At 47.1% G+C, this 16,415-nt stretch overlaps 1 protein-coding gene across 2 annotated transcripts in view; it reads left to right on the top strand.

The window, feature by feature from the left end:
• MYO5B (myosin VB) overlaps positions 1-16,415 on the top strand; it is a 334,060-nt gene that overhangs the window by 186,732 nt on the left and 130,913 nt on the right. For both annotated transcript variants that reach the window (XM_043558788.1, XM_043558787.1), the window contains exons 5-8: positions 17-173; positions 7,618-7,761; positions 9,081-9,162; positions 14,456-14,563. In XM_043558788.1, coding sequence (XP_043414723.1) covers positions 17-173; positions 7,618-7,761; positions 9,081-9,162; positions 14,456-14,563 — 491 coding nt within the window. The remainder of the gene's footprint in view (positions 1-16; positions 174-7,617; positions 7,762-9,080; positions 9,163-14,455; positions 14,564-16,415) is intronic.

Genomic DNA, 16,415 nt, shown 5'->3' with positions numbered 1-16,415 from the left:
AGCTCTTTCCTTCCAGAGATGAGAAGAACCAGTCCATCATAGTCAGCGGGGAGTCTGGAGCCGGCAAGACTGTGTCAGCCAAGTACGCCATGCGCTATTTTGCCACGGTTGGTGGCTCAGCCAGTGACACCAACATTGAAGAGAAGGTCCTGGCATCCAGTCCCATCATGGAGGTAAAGCCTTTCCAAATGTATTTGGCTTTTCTGGCTGGAGTTGCTTCCTCTGGCAGCAAGACTGCTGGGTGTCCAGCCTTATGTGGTTGCCCACAAGAATCCTTAGAAAGCGGTGCATGTGCCCACATTCGTGCTTCCCCTGAGAGTCCATTGTCTACAATTGAGGAAAAAATTCCAAAGGTGCCCCTAAGACCACGGAATTGGGAGTACTCTAACCTGGTAGTGCCTTTCAAGTCCCTAGTATAGAGTGGAGTGTCCTTTTCCTGTCCTCCTTGTCCCTTGACTCTGCTGGATGCTCTAGTGAATGTCCCTCCATTCTACCTTCCCCTCTGCTGCTGGTCCCCTCCCCTCCTGCCATCATGTGTTAGCAAATCTGCATTTCACCTGAACCATCCAATGCTTGAAGGCCTGCTGGATCAGGAGGGCAATTTGCTTGGGCAGGGGTGGGAGGACTATGTAGAAGATTCCTTTTTTCTCCTAAAAACATTTGGACATTTTATTTTATTTGGGGGTTGAGGGGAAGGGTGGGACCAAAAGCTATGCGGTGACACAGAATCTATTGATCCTCAGAAAGCAGTTACCAATTATGGCATGAACTGGCCAGCTTGGGTTCTGTCTGGATCTTGACTCCTCACCCCCAGCCTCAGAGCAGTCAGTACAAGTACAAGGCCAGAGAGATTTGCTAAAACTTAGATCCTGCTGTAACTCATCATGTTTTAGGGTCACAGCTCCATTTCTTTCTTTCCTCCATAAAAACTTAATTCTGATAAAGTAGATCTAAATGGGCACGCAGTCTCTGGCCAGCTTTGGTTTCCTGCCTCTGAAATGGAGGCTCTTGATTATCGTCTAGGTTACAGTCTGGTAGGAATCGGCCCCCTGCCAGTTTGGGGCAGCTCCTTTGTTTTAGGAAAAATTCATTTGAGACTGAAAGCTGCCAAAATAGCATCAGATTTCTCTGCAGTGCCTTGAGCCCCATCGATTAAGAGCCAAGTCACCAAGATGATTGGTCTCTCACATGCTTTTGGAGCTGGAGGAAACAAGAACCTGCCTGGACCTTCCCAGATCCCCCCCCCCCCCCCCCCCCGCCCGCCCTTCCTTTACCAAGTGCTGGAGTAAATTCTGAGTCTCAATTCATAGGAATTCATGGCTTTTACAGGCATAGTCTCCTGCCTACACAGTTGGATTATCTTGTAGAACTTGCATTCTCTGTCTACTGACAGGACACAATATATTCATTAACAATTCAACAAAAGCCAGTTTCCATACTGTTCTTATATGGATTGGGAAATGGTCAATACAGTTGGAGGCATTTTTATTAAACAGATGCAAACAGGAAAACTTTTATTCTGTTACAATGGTTCTTAAACGTGACTGCATCAGAATCACCTGGAGGGTTTGTTAAATGAGATTGCTGGATTCACCCACAGTGTTTCTGATTCAGAAGGTCTGGGGTAGGGGTCCCAAAACTTGCCTTTCTAGTAAGTTCTTAGGTGATGATGATTCTGATGGTCTGAGTACCATTGGCCTATGAAAAAGGTAAGGGCTCACTGGAAAATATGGACGAGTAAAAGGAAATAAGTCCCTGCCTAACCCTACAGCTTGCTGAGGATTGTTCAACATTTGGGTCTGTTTCCTTTCAGTTGTTTCACTGAGTATTGCAGTCATAAACCTTATCCCCCATATCATTGAGCTTTTTTATGAACTGACTTATTGGCTGCAAACATACTAATATTGTTGGACATTCAACTTGTTGATAGCCTGTTTGCTCATAGCATTTGTTCTAAGCCCAAGATGGTGGCCTGACCATGGCTTCCATTCAGAATGTGGTAGACCATGGCTTCGGCCTACCCTGGACCATCCATCTGTGCACCTATGAATTGAGGCAGCTAAGATTGTAATCTACAGTTAACATCATGTTTCATCTCAAATGGGAGTGAAACCAGGCTTTTGGCCTTTCCTTCGCCCCTGAGTTTGAAACCTCAGTGCATTTTTAAGGTAGTAAGTTTTCAAAGCTACAGAATGCTGCCTCTTTTGGAAGCAGTATATAGTTCTTCTAGGCAAAACAGAGAAGGGAAGTTCTCTCTGGTGACTGAACAAAGTAATTTTAGTCGAGATGATAATTTAATGAAGGTAGATCACCACATTAAACATGTTCAAGACAAGATTTTTTAAACTTGTTTTATGGTAGTTAAACATACATAAAATATACCATTTCAATTATTTTACATGAACAATTGAATTACAGGACATGCACAGTGTTATGCAACTGTCACCATCGTCCCGTCCACTTCCAGAGCTTTTTCATCATCCCAATTTGTACTTGTTAAAGAACAACTCCCTGTTCTGCTTTCCAGCCCCCAGACCCTAGTAACCTCTATTCTACTTTCTGTGTCTATGAATTTGCCTGTTTTAGGTACCTCTTATAAGTGGAATCACACAACATTTGTTCCTTTGTGTCTGACCTAGTTCACCTAATGTTTTCCAAGTGTCTCCATGTTGTAGAATGTAGGAGTATGTCTTTGCTTTTTATGGTTGGATGACATTTTGCTGTGTGGGTATGCTGTATTTTGTTAATTCATGCCTCTGTTGATGAATCATTGGGTTTTCACCTTTTGGCCAGTGTGAATAATGCCACTGGACAGTAGCATGCAGGCATCGGAGTTCCTATTTGGGGAATGTTTTTTTTTTTTTTTTAAATTATAGTAATCTAAAAAGATCTAACATTTCAATATCTATTATGTCCTGAATGGGCTGGTGCATTGCTGGGGATTCAGGGTACTTTGGCATGGGAGAAATGTGAGAACAACACACACTCCCCAAAACACACAATGTGGTTCACTTGCTAAAGTCTAAAGGGGAATGTACACACAAAGCAGCCTCCTCATGCACGATGTCACATAACTAAATGCTACAGTGGTTTGGATGCGCAATGTTAAATTTCTGCCTTGTGCAAATTGGTACTTTGGAAACCATCTGGGTAATTCCTTAGGGCTCAGTCTGTCAAACTACAGAACGTGGTCATCTTAGAGACTGTCCCTTGACCTTTAAGTGGTACATTTGAGAGAAATCTTGGCTATAAATGTGGAAAGGAAGAGTCCCAGCCGGGAAAGAACTCTGGGTGGGTTAGGAAGTGTTGTTGAGCAGAGAAAGCAGCTTCTACGGTGCTAAAACCTAACTTTTCATGACTTTGGAGTCTAGCTGGGTCCTTGTGTCAGGAAGCCCAGTCAGCTTTGTGGCTCCTCCGAGGGTTATAGGCAACACAAGTTTGTCCTAATCAGGAGACAGCTGATGACTGACGACTCTGCCCCTGTCCCAGCTCAGGACGGCACCTCCTGGCTGAGCAATCAGTTATGCTCCTCGATCATGTCATTATTTCTGCACCCTGGCAACTGCAGCCGCCTCCTGGGGAGACAGAGTTGAGGACAATCTGAGACGGTGGAATCCCCAGCCAGCTGCGCTAAGTGGCAGTTGTTTGAATTAAAGGCGACTCGAGGGTGGATTGGGATGATTTACTCTCCGCGCCAGAGCTCTCTGCCCCCACTCTGTGTAAGAGCTTGCCAGCATCCCGGCAGCGATTTGCTCACAAGTCTGCACTGATTAAAAGGATATTGGTAATCAGGAGACTGTTAGAGCAGGGACAGAACCAAGTCCAGACCAGCTTCTTGGGATCATGTAGCATCATGTAGCTTCTTGGGATGACCAGAGTCTGCATGCACACAAGTCCAGGGGCCAGAGGCTCCCCCATCCTGGGAGGAAGGGGGGCGAGGGGTACAATGAGCACACACAATATAAACTAAGACCACTTACTATGTAATTTGGGGGATTTGACTTTTTTTAAGCTCAAGAAACAAGGCCTACAACTATTAACCTATTCATATGAGAGTCTGCACCCAAAATAACTTTGCTCTTGTCTCGTGTCGACACACTCTGGCCATCCCACACTCTCAGGTGCCCTGTCCCTTTGCCCACACCATATCCATCACTAGAACCCCCTCCCTCCCTGCTATCAGATTCTACTCACCCTTGAAGACCCTCAACTTACACTCCTTAAAGCCATTCCGCTTGTGCTGGGAATGGCTAATAGCTCCCTTCCCTGTGCTTCCACACTATGGGTATGTCTCTCATATTGTATAATCCTAATCCTACTGAAGTTATTCCGGGCCATTTGGTCTCACTACATATTTGCATATGCATAAACAATGAAGAAGGTGGTCTTCTTATGTCCTATGTGAATGGTAGTGTATTCTGTCATTTTTGCAACTTTTTCCACTCAACATCTTTTAAATTTATCCATGAATCATGCTCTAGCTTACTTTTACTAGCTTTATAGTGTCCCATTGTGTGAACACACTACACTTTATCTGTTCCCCTACTCATGTGCATTTAGGATGGATTTCTTTGTTTTAGGCAGGTTGTATTTAACAAAAATTCTTGTGCTTACCCACGTGTACACTTGGGTATTTTTCCAGGTGCTACTTAAAGATAGAGTTGCCTGTTAGGTGTGTGTATATTCAATTTTACTAGATAGGTCCAGTTACTTTTCAGGATGGTTGTTCCTGTTTCCATGTGAGCCGGCAACGTAGGAGAGTTCCTTTGTCCTCACACCCTCCTCATTCTGTAGTGTCAGAGTTCTTTGCTGTGGCCCCTCTGGGCTGCTGTTTTAATCTACAGTTCTTTGATGACCACTGAGGTTGTCTTTTCCTAGGTTTATTGGTCACATGAGTTTTGTGTTTGTGTGTGTGAGAGAGAGAGAGAGAATTTCCTGCTGTAGCGTGGCTCATTTTCCAGATTTTAACCACTTGCATCATTTTTGCTTTTTTTTGTTGTTTTTGGTCTGTGAGACTTGAGGTTAAAACCTGTTTTTCTGTTATCTATGATAACTGGACTTGTTTTCCTTATGCATCAAGACGTTTCCCGAGTCAGGGGATAACCAGAAAAATCTAGCCACAAAAATCAATGAGACCTTTACACACAAGTTGGGAGTCCATCCTACCTAGGTTGAGTTTATGGGTTGGCAATAATAAATAACCTTTTTGTGGGCGACGTTACATACTTTTGAAAGGTCTATCGTTTCTCAAAACGGCCCTCGTGAGGTGAGAAGGATAGATCTTTTGACGGTGATCTTTAGGCCCTGGGCAAGTGAAATGCCCAGAGTCTAAGAGACCCCCAAAAACGAACCACCAGAGTCCAGAGACAAAGCTAAGCAGCAAGGGTCATTTATTGCAGGTTCTAACCTGGACCTCTGCGCCCCCGTTGCCGGTGACGCCAAGAGGCCCTGAGAGAGGTTTTTACACCCCTTTTATAGACAGGTACAAACAAGTCATGGGGAAATCAGGAATTTTCCACAGTTACAGAGCTGCGATTGGTTGGTGTTTAAAGTTGGACACTTAACAGTATTCGATTGGTTCCTGCCTTTAGGTCAGACCACAACCGGGGGTACGGGTATCACAATGATTGATCAGGAATACACGGATGTGCCAAGCAACAATGATTGATCAGGAGTACACGGATGTGCCAAGTAACAATGGTTGATCAAGAATATATGGATGTGCCAGGCAATAATGATTGATCAGGAATACATGGGCGCGCCAAGCAATTGTACAGAAGCGGAACAAGCTGGTTAAGCTTGGTTAGGTTTCTGTTTCCCGTAACTTAAGCTTTTAAGTTTCAATTTTCTCAGGCCTTTCACAAGCACTCCCTAGGCCGTTACAGGGGGCGGTCTCAAGTAGGGCAGAGGCTCTTGTTGCTGCTTTACAAATCATGGAATTTGAATATTTTGACATTTGAAATAGAAACGTATTTATGGAAGCAAGGTTATCTTTTGGAATTTTCCACAAACTGGACTTTGCTAATTGTATCCTCATGATGTTGGTAATATGTTCCCTTTCTCCCCTGTGTTTCCTGTAAAAGGGCAGTAAAATTCAGAGACTTGATTAAATTGAGGCTGGATTATTGGCGCACATTTGGGACAGAACACTCGGTGTACTTGGATGGTGAATTGGATATGTAGGGTGCAGGCACTCTTGGACTGAATAGCTTCCTTAGTGCAAGCTAGGCTCTTTGGTTTCTGCGAGTGAATGGTTGCGTGCCTGAAGGTCTCACTTGTTCACCTCAAAAATAGGAATGGAACGTTTCCATGAGCATTTATTAATTGAGAGATGGAGCAAGAGTGGGGAGGGTGGGGTAGAGAGAGAGGGAGACACAGAATCCAAAGCAGGCTTTAGGCTCTGAGCTGTCAGCACAGAGCCCTACACTAGGCTCGAACCCATGAACTGTGCGGTCATGACCTGAGCCAGAGTTGGATGCTCAACTGACTGAGCCACCCAGGTGCCCCTCTTATTGTAATCTTTTACACAGTGATTTGCTTTCAGCTGTGTTGTTTCCCTTGTTAATAACAGATGCCAGCTAAGCCTTGTGTAGTTTTAGGATGTCCAGAGATCCCGGTAGTTTGGGAACTTGGATTTGGCTGAGAAGGGGTAGAGGGTGGAATGGGATTTTACATTTTTTTCAACCTCTGTGTGCCACAAATTTTCTCGACAACTGAAAACATATAGTGGATATTTTTCAACCATGTAAGAATGTAAACATGTGAGAGGGACTAAAATATTAATATATTCATTACCAATTTATTAGCAATGGGATGTTTTATAGAAAGTAAATAATCATGCCAGGTTATTTAGCCACTCACCTTTTAAATTATCCTCTAGGGGCATCTGGGTGGCTCAATTGGTTAAGCATCCAACTCTTGGTTTCGGCTCAGGTCATGATCTCACAGTTCGTGGGTTCAAGCCCTGCGTTGGGCTCCACGCTGACAGTGTGGAGCCTGCTTGGGATATCTCTCTTCCTCACAATAAAAAAAAAAACATTAAATGTAAACAAATGTCTGCTGTTTTGAATGGTGCCCCTACAGCTGCATAAGAAATGGTACCAAGAGGGTGATGTCTTCCTGATTTGATCTAGTGATGAGGTGCAGAGACGTTGGTTGATCTTTGGTCTCTTTCTTGGAAATACAGTTTATCAGTTTGGAATGACATTTGACTGCTTTGTCATGGAGGTCTGATCAGAGCACACTAAGGTTTGTGTGTCTCAAAACAATTCAGAGCTCTTGGATACTGGCTTTGGTTTAAGAGCTCAAGTAGTGCTCAGAATGGTGCTCTCGGTGATTCTCTAGAGCTTTCCTTCATGTAGCCATCATATGCACATTCCAGGTAGGATAACTTGACAGAGTTCACCAATCCAGTCCTTACTCTCACTGGCCGTTCTTAGGAGTAAAGGAGGCAGGAAATGAACTTTTGTTTTTAGCTCAGCTCATTGTCATCCCAATGGTAGGGGAAGCCCTGTAAGGAAGTGGGGGCGGGGGGGAGGGAGATGCTGCCACAGACCTACAACCTTGAGGTCAAGAAAGCTTTCCTGGTTTTGCATTCCTTCTGTTTGTTCTGTGCAGGCCATTGGAAATGCTAAAACCACTCGCAATGACAACAGCAGCCGTTTTGGGAAGTACATTCAGATTGGCTTTGATAAAAGGTACCACATCATTGGGGCCAACATGAGGACTTACCTGTTGGAGAAGTCCAGAGTGGTCTTTCAGGTGAGTGTTGTGACGTGGGCTTCTTTGTACTTTCTCCCATGAATGACGTTTACTTGCCCCCTTGTCCGCCTCCTGTGCCCAGAGAGCACCTCCTCTTTTGGAAGTGGAATTGGATACGCTTGTTCTTGTGGTTTTCTTTCCTTTCATCAAAAAGGGTTTGTTCGAATACTATGGTCGTCTACCCAGTATTGTTTTGAAGTGGGTTTTGTTTTCAGTTTCAGTCAACAAACCTAATGAGTGCCTGTTACATGCTAGATACCAGAGATAGGTGAAGAATAAGATGGTCCTGTTCTTTGCGGGTTGTAATCTTAGGATTAGAGGATTGTTGTACGGGGTCTCTGGGCTTCAGTGCTCCCCAGGAAACTTACTTTGTAGGTTATATTTTTAAAAATGCAAAAAACACTACTTGGACATGCACCTAGCCCAAAAACTGTCCTCCTCCAGCCCCCTTTCAATGGTCCCATACTTGAACTGGGATGGTGCGTGTCCTGGTCTGAGCCAGCCACACCCTCTTCCCACCCCGACCCTCGGCAGAGGGGACATCCAAAACAGCCTCAGCTCTTTCTCAGAGATGCCTGTCTACATGCTGATGCTTAACAAACATCTAATGATTTTTTTAACTAATTTTTTCCCTTTGTTCAGGCTTTCTCTCCACCTCCCAAATTTTGGTTCAATAGCCCCATATCCTTATCTCACCGCAGCAAAGTAAACAGCCTACTATACTGGGTACAGGTCTGATCTGGCTGTGACTCTGTCCAGACTCTTCTCTGAACACTCCTTGAACCTCCTTATTCCTTTGCTCAGGCCTCCTGAAGCTCCCCCCACCGCCACCACTCTGCCAACTTAATGCAGGTGTAGCCTGAGTGTCTGCTCTAAGTCCTGTCTCCGTCTTGGACTTGATGTGACTGCCCCAGCCTGTCATGATGGGCAAGGGCATAGCTCTGACTTAGTCCCAAGCCTCCCAGGGGAGAATGGGAGTCTACTGCAGGCAAGTTACGATCTGTGCAACATGAGCCAGGCAACACGGATATCTGAGCAAGTGTGTGTTGTCTGACCATTCCACTATTTGCGAAAGAGCAGTGATGTTCTATGTGGGAGAAAAAATACACTAGAGATAAAAATCTTGAAGCTTGAAGAAGGCCCCATAATAGTGAAAGAGAAGTCCGGGGGTGGGAAGTGAAGGTGGCAGAGGGTGTGGAGGAAAACCTGAGCAGAAGTCCTGACCTCTGTGATGTGACCGCCAGACCCTGGGATTAGAACAAGTGAGGGGACGATCTTGGGGGTCACTGCCCTAAACCTGTTTAACTTTTTCCCTCCAGGCAGATGACGAGCGGAATTACCACATCTTTTACCAGCTCTGTGCTGCCGCCAGTCTCCCGGAATTCAAGGAGCTTGCACTGAGTACGTAACGTGCGTGTGTCTGTCCTTGGGTGGGCTCCTGCAGCACCAGGTGCTACATCTGGAGGCGCGGACTGGAGGAAGGGTGCTCTGCTCAAAGCCCTCCATTGTGGGTTCTTGTCCCAGCTCTGCCCCTACGTAGGCACGTCTCCCCAGACCTCTTTGAGCATCCATTTGAGAGGATCAGAGGCAGGGGGCAGAACAGTATTTTGCAGAACGCAAAATACTTTCCATGCATTGTTTTGAAAAACGTTTCCACTTTAAACTTTGCAAAAAGTGTGTCCCCACCGTGAGGATCTAGAAATTTAGCTAAGGCACATCATGTAATTGAGCTAGTGAGTTTTAGGTCCCTTTCAAGGATGGAGATGAAGAAAAGGAGGGAGGGAGAGGCCGGAGCAGGATGAAGATGGACGGCTGGATGGCACAGGCTATGATGGCGTTGGGCTGCGGCGACTCTGGTTTCTTCTGAGCATGTGGGGCGCTGTGGCACCCACGCACGGGAGCGTCGCAGGGCGACACAGAGTGACTAAAAGCGCCTCTCCACTGAGTCACCTGGCTGTTGCCATGAGATAAAAAGACAACCTTTCAGTTGTCTGCTAACGCTGTGTGCCGCAGGCTGTCGGCAAGTTTAGTTTGCCTGGAGGCTGTTGCCATGGAGCTAGGGCAAAGCAAGAGGAGTGAGCAGGCTTTAGTTCGAGATGCCACCAACGGAGGGCCTAGGCTTGGGGCCTGGAGCCTGGGGCTTTCCCCCTTCCGAGCCCTGGGACTTTGTAAGGAATATTGATGGACTCCGGGCTGGAGTCCTCAAAGCCATCTCCTGACAGATGCGTGTGACGTAGGCAAGCCCGGGGGCCGTGTAGCATCCTGTGTGTGCCAGGTGTCCTGTCTCTGGTCTCTTGGGTGTCTTTTAGGTGAGGGCAGGTTCAGTAGTAGCAGATGGCATGACGACAAGCTGGGTGTCTAGACAGAGGCCGGTTGGTCTTTGTGCAACTGTGAGAGAAATAGACTGCTGGGGCTTTGCTGTTCGTGACCCAAATCCTGGCTGTCTTGAGGGCCCAACACCAGATCCCCCTCTGACAGCTCCAGCCTGTGTTCCTAGTAGCTAAAACACACCAAGTGGTTCAAACCTCAGTCTGCGCTCTTAACTCTGCCTCACTTATGAGCTTCTGCAGCATTTGGTACCTGGGCACGCAGTTTAGCCTTGGGTCCTTCGTTTGTTCATCGAACCCTACGAAGGTGGTGGTAGGTACTGCGGGTGTAGTGCTGAGCATAACTGTCGTGGGCCCTGCCCTTGCTTAGCTTACAGTCAGTTACAGTGCAGAGAGAGAAGGGTATGCTGAGTGAAGCAGAGCGGAGATGGGTCAGAAGGTTCCCCAGGGAAGTAAATTGAGAACCAAAGTGAGAAGCCCAGGATGGCATATATTATGCTGGCCTTCTGCTATACTCTAGTCAGTGTTTACAAATCTGAATCTCCCCCACTGAAGCTATCAACTCCTTGAGGACAAGGAGAGACCGGTACAAGCCTTGTTTGATGAGCACCTCCCTGAGCTGGCAGCTTGGGCTCTGATGTTGGCTTATGGCCACAAGTGACCAGGAATGTAGGCCATGCTAAGGGCTTTTGTCCTCCCCCCACCTCTTTCCTTCCCAAAGTGGGGACATGAGCCCAGCTAGACTTCTCAGAGCCAGCCTGCAGGGGATCAAAACTTTTTTAAAGGTCATTTTTGTAGAAAAATAAGTTCTGGTGAGATCCTTTGTATTTGGACCATTGTATCCCAAATGTAACTTTAAGGAAATAGGAAAAATCCTAATTTTTTTTTTTGCACTTATGCAAGTGCACTGAATTAAAAAACAAAAAATAGCTTTTCCATATTCTTTCTCTTGGCCTCTTCCTTGGGCCTCTGACTGGAGCAGTTGAAAACTACCCAATTCGATCCATTTCTTGCACTGTTTTACCTATGTGTGCCCTCCAAGAACATCTGGAAGGAAGCGGAGAGGTGTTGAGCTCTTGTGCTCAGGGGTGCGGCTGTGTTCGGCCTCGTGGGTGCATTGGCTGTGAGCTCTGAAGCTTGACATTGAGTTCCGCTGATAACCCTGGCTGAGTGGCTGGAAACCTGAAGTAAATGAGGGACTGGCCAGTGGTTCCTAGTAGATATTTAGACTGCCTCGCCTCCTTCTCCCTTTTCTTCACCTAAAACATGCTACTCAAGTATACAGATGTCTCTGCAAGACCCCTGGCCCAGCAAGAGTTTTGTGCATTTGTCTGAGCACGGGGGAGCAGATTTGCAGCCATTCGTCTGTATTTCCCTCTGCCCTACCCTATTGTTGGTGGCCTGTTGCATTAAAATGACCTCAGGATGAGATTTAAAGAAAAGTACTCCAATAAGTGTCTGCAGTGTGAATAAATGATGGTAAAAAAGAGGTATAATGGGCTTATATTTCCTTAAATATAGCCCTTAGGTAATGAGGAATAAATTCTTTTCCACTTGTATCAATAGTTTTATAAAAAGCCTCTCTTGCACAGTTAGAACATAGCCTCCCAGGTGAAGTGCTAGCTCTCGGTCGTGGCCCCTGATGGTCGGTCCGCTGCTCTAATCACTGGGCTCACACTTCCTCAGTGGTCTAAACACTGTCTGACCTGGCATCTGCCTGTTGAGCCAGTTACTAGGGGGCTTTGTGGTATATTTCTCCTTAGAAATGCTGAGTAAAGAGAGAGCCAAACTGGAGGATAAGAGACGTTGCTCAGGTGAGATGGTCAGTGATGACTTCATAGGCTGGAAAGGAGAGCCAGGATCCAAGGTGGCTAAGCAGATGGCAGAGAACCTTCTGCTGTTGGGATGTCTCTTACAAGGGTCTGGAGTGTGATGGGGACACAGGCGATTGCAAACCTAAAAGCTGATAATTTTGATTGGATTCAAATCATTTAGTAGAGTGAGCTGTGACTGACCCAGGGGACCCCTGCAGTGATGAGCCTGAGCCAGAGGAGGTTCCCCTGGTGGGCCTGAGTTTGGGAACTGGCAGCAGAGAAGGTGGGGGAGTCTGACTCAGAACATCAGGTCGTAGGCCCTGGTTGTTGACCATGAAGGGTCTTGGTAGATGCTGAAAATGCCTCCTTTCCTCCAGCAGAGAGGTCTGGTGCCTTCCTTTGGAGTCTCAGGTGCCTGTTTTTCTGGTGTGTCAGCTGATAACTTTTTTTTTATTTAATTTTTTTTTTTCAACGTTTATTTATTTTTGGGACAGAGAGAGACAGAGCATGAATGGGGGAGGGGCAGAGAGAGAGGGAGACACAGAATCGGAAACAGGCTCCAGGCTCTGAGCCATCAGCCCAGAACCTGACGCGGGGCTCGAACTCACGGACCGTGAGATCGTGACCTGGCTGAAGTCGGACGCTTAACCGACTGCGCCACCCAGGCGCCCCATCAGCTGATAACTTTTGACAACGAGTTAGGTTGTGTTTGACAAAACCATGTCATAAACAACCCTCTCCACAATAGGGTCACCAAGTAGTGGGCTATCCCAAGGCCTGGCCAAAGTCTGGGTGAGTCTGAGTGATCCCTTCAAGCCTTATGTCCCTCAGTTTGCCTGTCTGAAAAATAGGAATAAATATGTGCAATCATCTTCATGTGGGCCCTGCCAAAATCATCAAAGGAGGTACTTTGAAAGGTGAGTGAAAAGGAAAAATGAACGGATGCTTTTCATAAGCCTTGGAAACTATTGTGTCCTATGCTAGAGCTTGTGGGGTGATTAGATGTAAGAGAGGTGAGTTTGGCACCTTCCAAAGAGACCTTCCTTCCTAACAGTTCGCCTTTGCTGTGGCTGTCAGTGAGCCTGGGGCTCAAGTCCTTCCTCTCCCAGCTCAAGTGCCTCTAGCCCTCAAAGTGTGTTTGGGCTACTCCCCTGGGAAGCCTTCTGTCATAAGCTATGACTGATACTCGGCGCCCATCCCTGTGGGCAGTGCGGGTCCTGGCTCGGGCTGTGTGGGCGGGGCTTGGGTCTGGCTTCTGCCACTTCCTCGCTGGGCCTGGCAATGTGCACTTACCCAACGAGTGTGGCTTGGAGCAGAGGGTGCAAGGTGGGGAATGGAAGAGGCCAGAAAGGAGAGGTAGGCAGGGCCCCTGTGGGCCTGGACCGAGAGTAGAGCTGAGGAATGACAGTGAGGAAGCCGGTGGATCTGAGACCAGAGATGTGGAGGCAGCCCTGAGTCCGGAGGGGAAGGAGGAGGAACCTGCAGCTGCTTCACAAAAGACCCTGGAGGTCCTTTCAGGGTGCTTGACCCCTGTCTTGGGGGCAGAGGGGTAGGGAGGGGGTCTCTAAAGGGCTTTAGATAGGGTTGCAGTGTGATCAGAGTTACCAGCAATTTGAAAGTGGACTCGAAAGGACAGGATGAAGGAAGGAGACTGGGTTAGTCTTTGGCAACAGTCCCCAGACAGCAGGTGCTGAAGGTCAGACCCCGACGATGACAGGGGGAGCAAGGAAAGAGACTCAAATTCTTACGGGATCAAACAGGCAGATCAAGGTGTTGAAGGAGGACCGGGAATCACAATGAAATGGCCTCTATGCATGTTTAACTGATGAGTGCTCAAATGGCACGAACTCAGATCAAGGTGAAGTAATTGGGTCTTTACAGCCCAGCCAGTGTCCAGCTTTGGCATACATTTAGAAATTCTAAACACTGGTCAGGGTGGTATTCCACAAAGGTACTATATTTTCTGGAAAATGATTTTCTGAAGTAATTCTGACGAGGTGCCCTTGTTACCCTAAATGCCGACTTCCCAGCCTATTGTGCGGCTACTACCCAGGGCTTGTTGCATTTTTGCCCCCCTTCTGGGGTTGGCTCTGACTCCTAAGGCAGAACTGAGACCCCTCCTTGCCACTTGTCCCCCAGGCTGTTATCAGAGGCCTGACTGAGGAGGAATTGAACTGGAGGTGAGAGCAAAACACAAAACAAGGGTCTCAACTCGCTTCTGTTCACCTGTCTGAAGAACTCGGGTGCCCAACTTGGTAGAACAACTGAGCAGAAAACCCGGTGAATCCTGTAAATTGAACTACCTGTGACTATCTCATTCACTGTTTTTCACATGCTGGTTTTATACAAACACGACAGTGCGTTCGGTCAGCATGGTGTAATGTTCTGTGTTTCCTTATCCAGTTTTCTCTCCATTTGCCATTGTCAATAAAGGTGATACCTTAAAGGGTTCCACATGCGGCTGGGAATAGAACTTCACCTGGGATGAGCAGAAATCCTCTTGGGTCGTGATCATGGGTAAACCTGGATGCCTTTCCTCCTCTCCTCCCACAGCATGCGCGGAGGACTTCTTCTATACCTCACAGGGAAGAGACACGTGTATCGAGGGTGTCGATGATGCTGAGGACTTTGAGAAGACGCGGCAAGCCTTCACACTCCTCGGTGAGCAGCTTCTGAGTGGGAACAGGCCCAGAGGATTGATTTCGTGGAGAGTAGAAAAGCCTGACAGTGTCCCGCTTGGCCAACCTTCATAAGCCGATAGGGAAACCCTGTTGCCCTCAGTGAATGTCCTCCCACTCTTACTCCATCCCAACCCTTGGTTCCGAAGTTTAAGAACAGCTTTGTTGATATGTCTTAAAAATCAGGGATTGTGAGTTGCTCTCTCAGGCACTGCAAGATAGCCCTTTTCGCTTCCTCAGGCCATCAAAGCCAGTGGAGGAAAATGAAAAAGAGCTACATCCTCCTGTGCTGTGGTCTGGGTTTAGAGGCCATGTGTTCTGGCAGAAAGAGCATGTCTTTTGGACCAAATCACCCATGTACCTCAGTCATGGGATCTGAGTTGGAAACAGACTATATAAAGGTCTGGTGGCACCCTCATAACACAATGTCACTTCTGTTGTCACTGTTTCTGTACTTCAAGATTTCTGTGTCTTTATGGGCATAAAGGGCCATAGAGTGAGAGAAAACTCCTCTCCCTTGCCCTTAACTGGGAAATTGAGTAAAGTCCTGGGACCTGCAGCCAGAAGAAAACAAAGTTTGGCAAAGCAGCCTGTAATTCATGAAGTTGCTCAGGATGGGCCTTGTGTTTTTCCCCAGCCCCTTCTGACAGAGGTAGACATTTGGCTTGTGAGTCATGTGACTACTCTAGAGCAGCGTTTCTTAGGTTCTTTGGTGGGAATCTGACAAGTCTTACCCAATGTCTAAATAAAACATGGCCAACCAGGACTTGCCCTAAGGTCGATATGGGTAGAACCAAGACTTCATGTGCTGAAATCTCAGTGCTGTTCACTTCTCTGGATAACCAGTGGGTAGACACAGTTTGTCTTTGGTACCCGTGAAATAATCGGGACATAAAAGCCACACTGGTTATTCCAACAGTTGATGATTATTAAAAGATTATTAAAAGTATAAGGATTTTAGGGGTACAGAAATAGCAGGTGCAAAAGAATTGCTGCTCCCTTTAGGGCAAGGAAGAACAGCTAGTAAAGGAACTGTTGTTGCCTGGCTGAGATGTCAGTCCGTGGTTACCACAAGATGGGGTGAAGAAACTTGCCAGAGGGTGTGGCCATTGCCGGTCGGTCTGCACAGGGAGCCTGCAGGTGCCCCAGGGGGTGGTGGAGCCAGAAGGTCTCAGAAGCAGCTGCTAATGGGGAGACCGTGGCTTGCAGGCATCGCAGCGGCTCATCTGGGGAGGTTGCCCTGCTGCCGGGATGAATGATAACTGTAGCGGACCAGAACCAAAACAGGCCTGTCTCCCTGCTTCTCTTGCATCACTGAGTCACTACAGTGCTCTTTGACCAAGCTGGACATTCCACCATGGGCAAAGGGGAAATGTTGACAGGGTCTAGCTCCAGTATCACAAAGTGGGACAGATTTGAAACCGGTAATAAATTGATAAGTGGCACCCCTGACCTCTCCCATGCCCCATCACCATTGTAGTCTTCAGCTGGGAAGCCAGTTTGGAGGGGACTTGATGCTCAGCAGGGTAACATTCTGCCCAGTTTGTCAGGAGGAGGCCCCTGGAGGCTGCCCCTGTATTGCTACTGTGAGCAGTGGGCATGCACTGATGGGGGGGGGGGGGGGGGGGAGTTGGTTCCCTCCAGGGCCTCTAAGAAACCTGGGTACTTGTGTTCACAAAGCAAAAGGCATTTGCAAATCTATTGTAATAAGCCTTTCTTCTTTGCTCTTCAATAAACTTGTCTACTTTTTTACTCTGGGCTTGACAAACTTTGTTAAAAACAGGATTATAAATATTACTTGGGGCCCTTTGAGTCACGTGGTTTTTGGAGCAGCT

This window comes from Prionailurus bengalensis, chromosome D3 (assembly GCF_016509475.1).
Source record: "Prionailurus bengalensis isolate Pbe53 chromosome D3, Fcat_Pben_1.1_paternal_pri, whole genome shotgun sequence".
Lineage (NCBI taxonomy): Eukaryota > Metazoa > Chordata > Mammalia > Carnivora > Felidae > Prionailurus > Prionailurus bengalensis.
The sequence above is the reverse complement of the archived record's forward strand: the minus strand, read 5'-3'. Positions and strand labels throughout refer to the sequence as shown.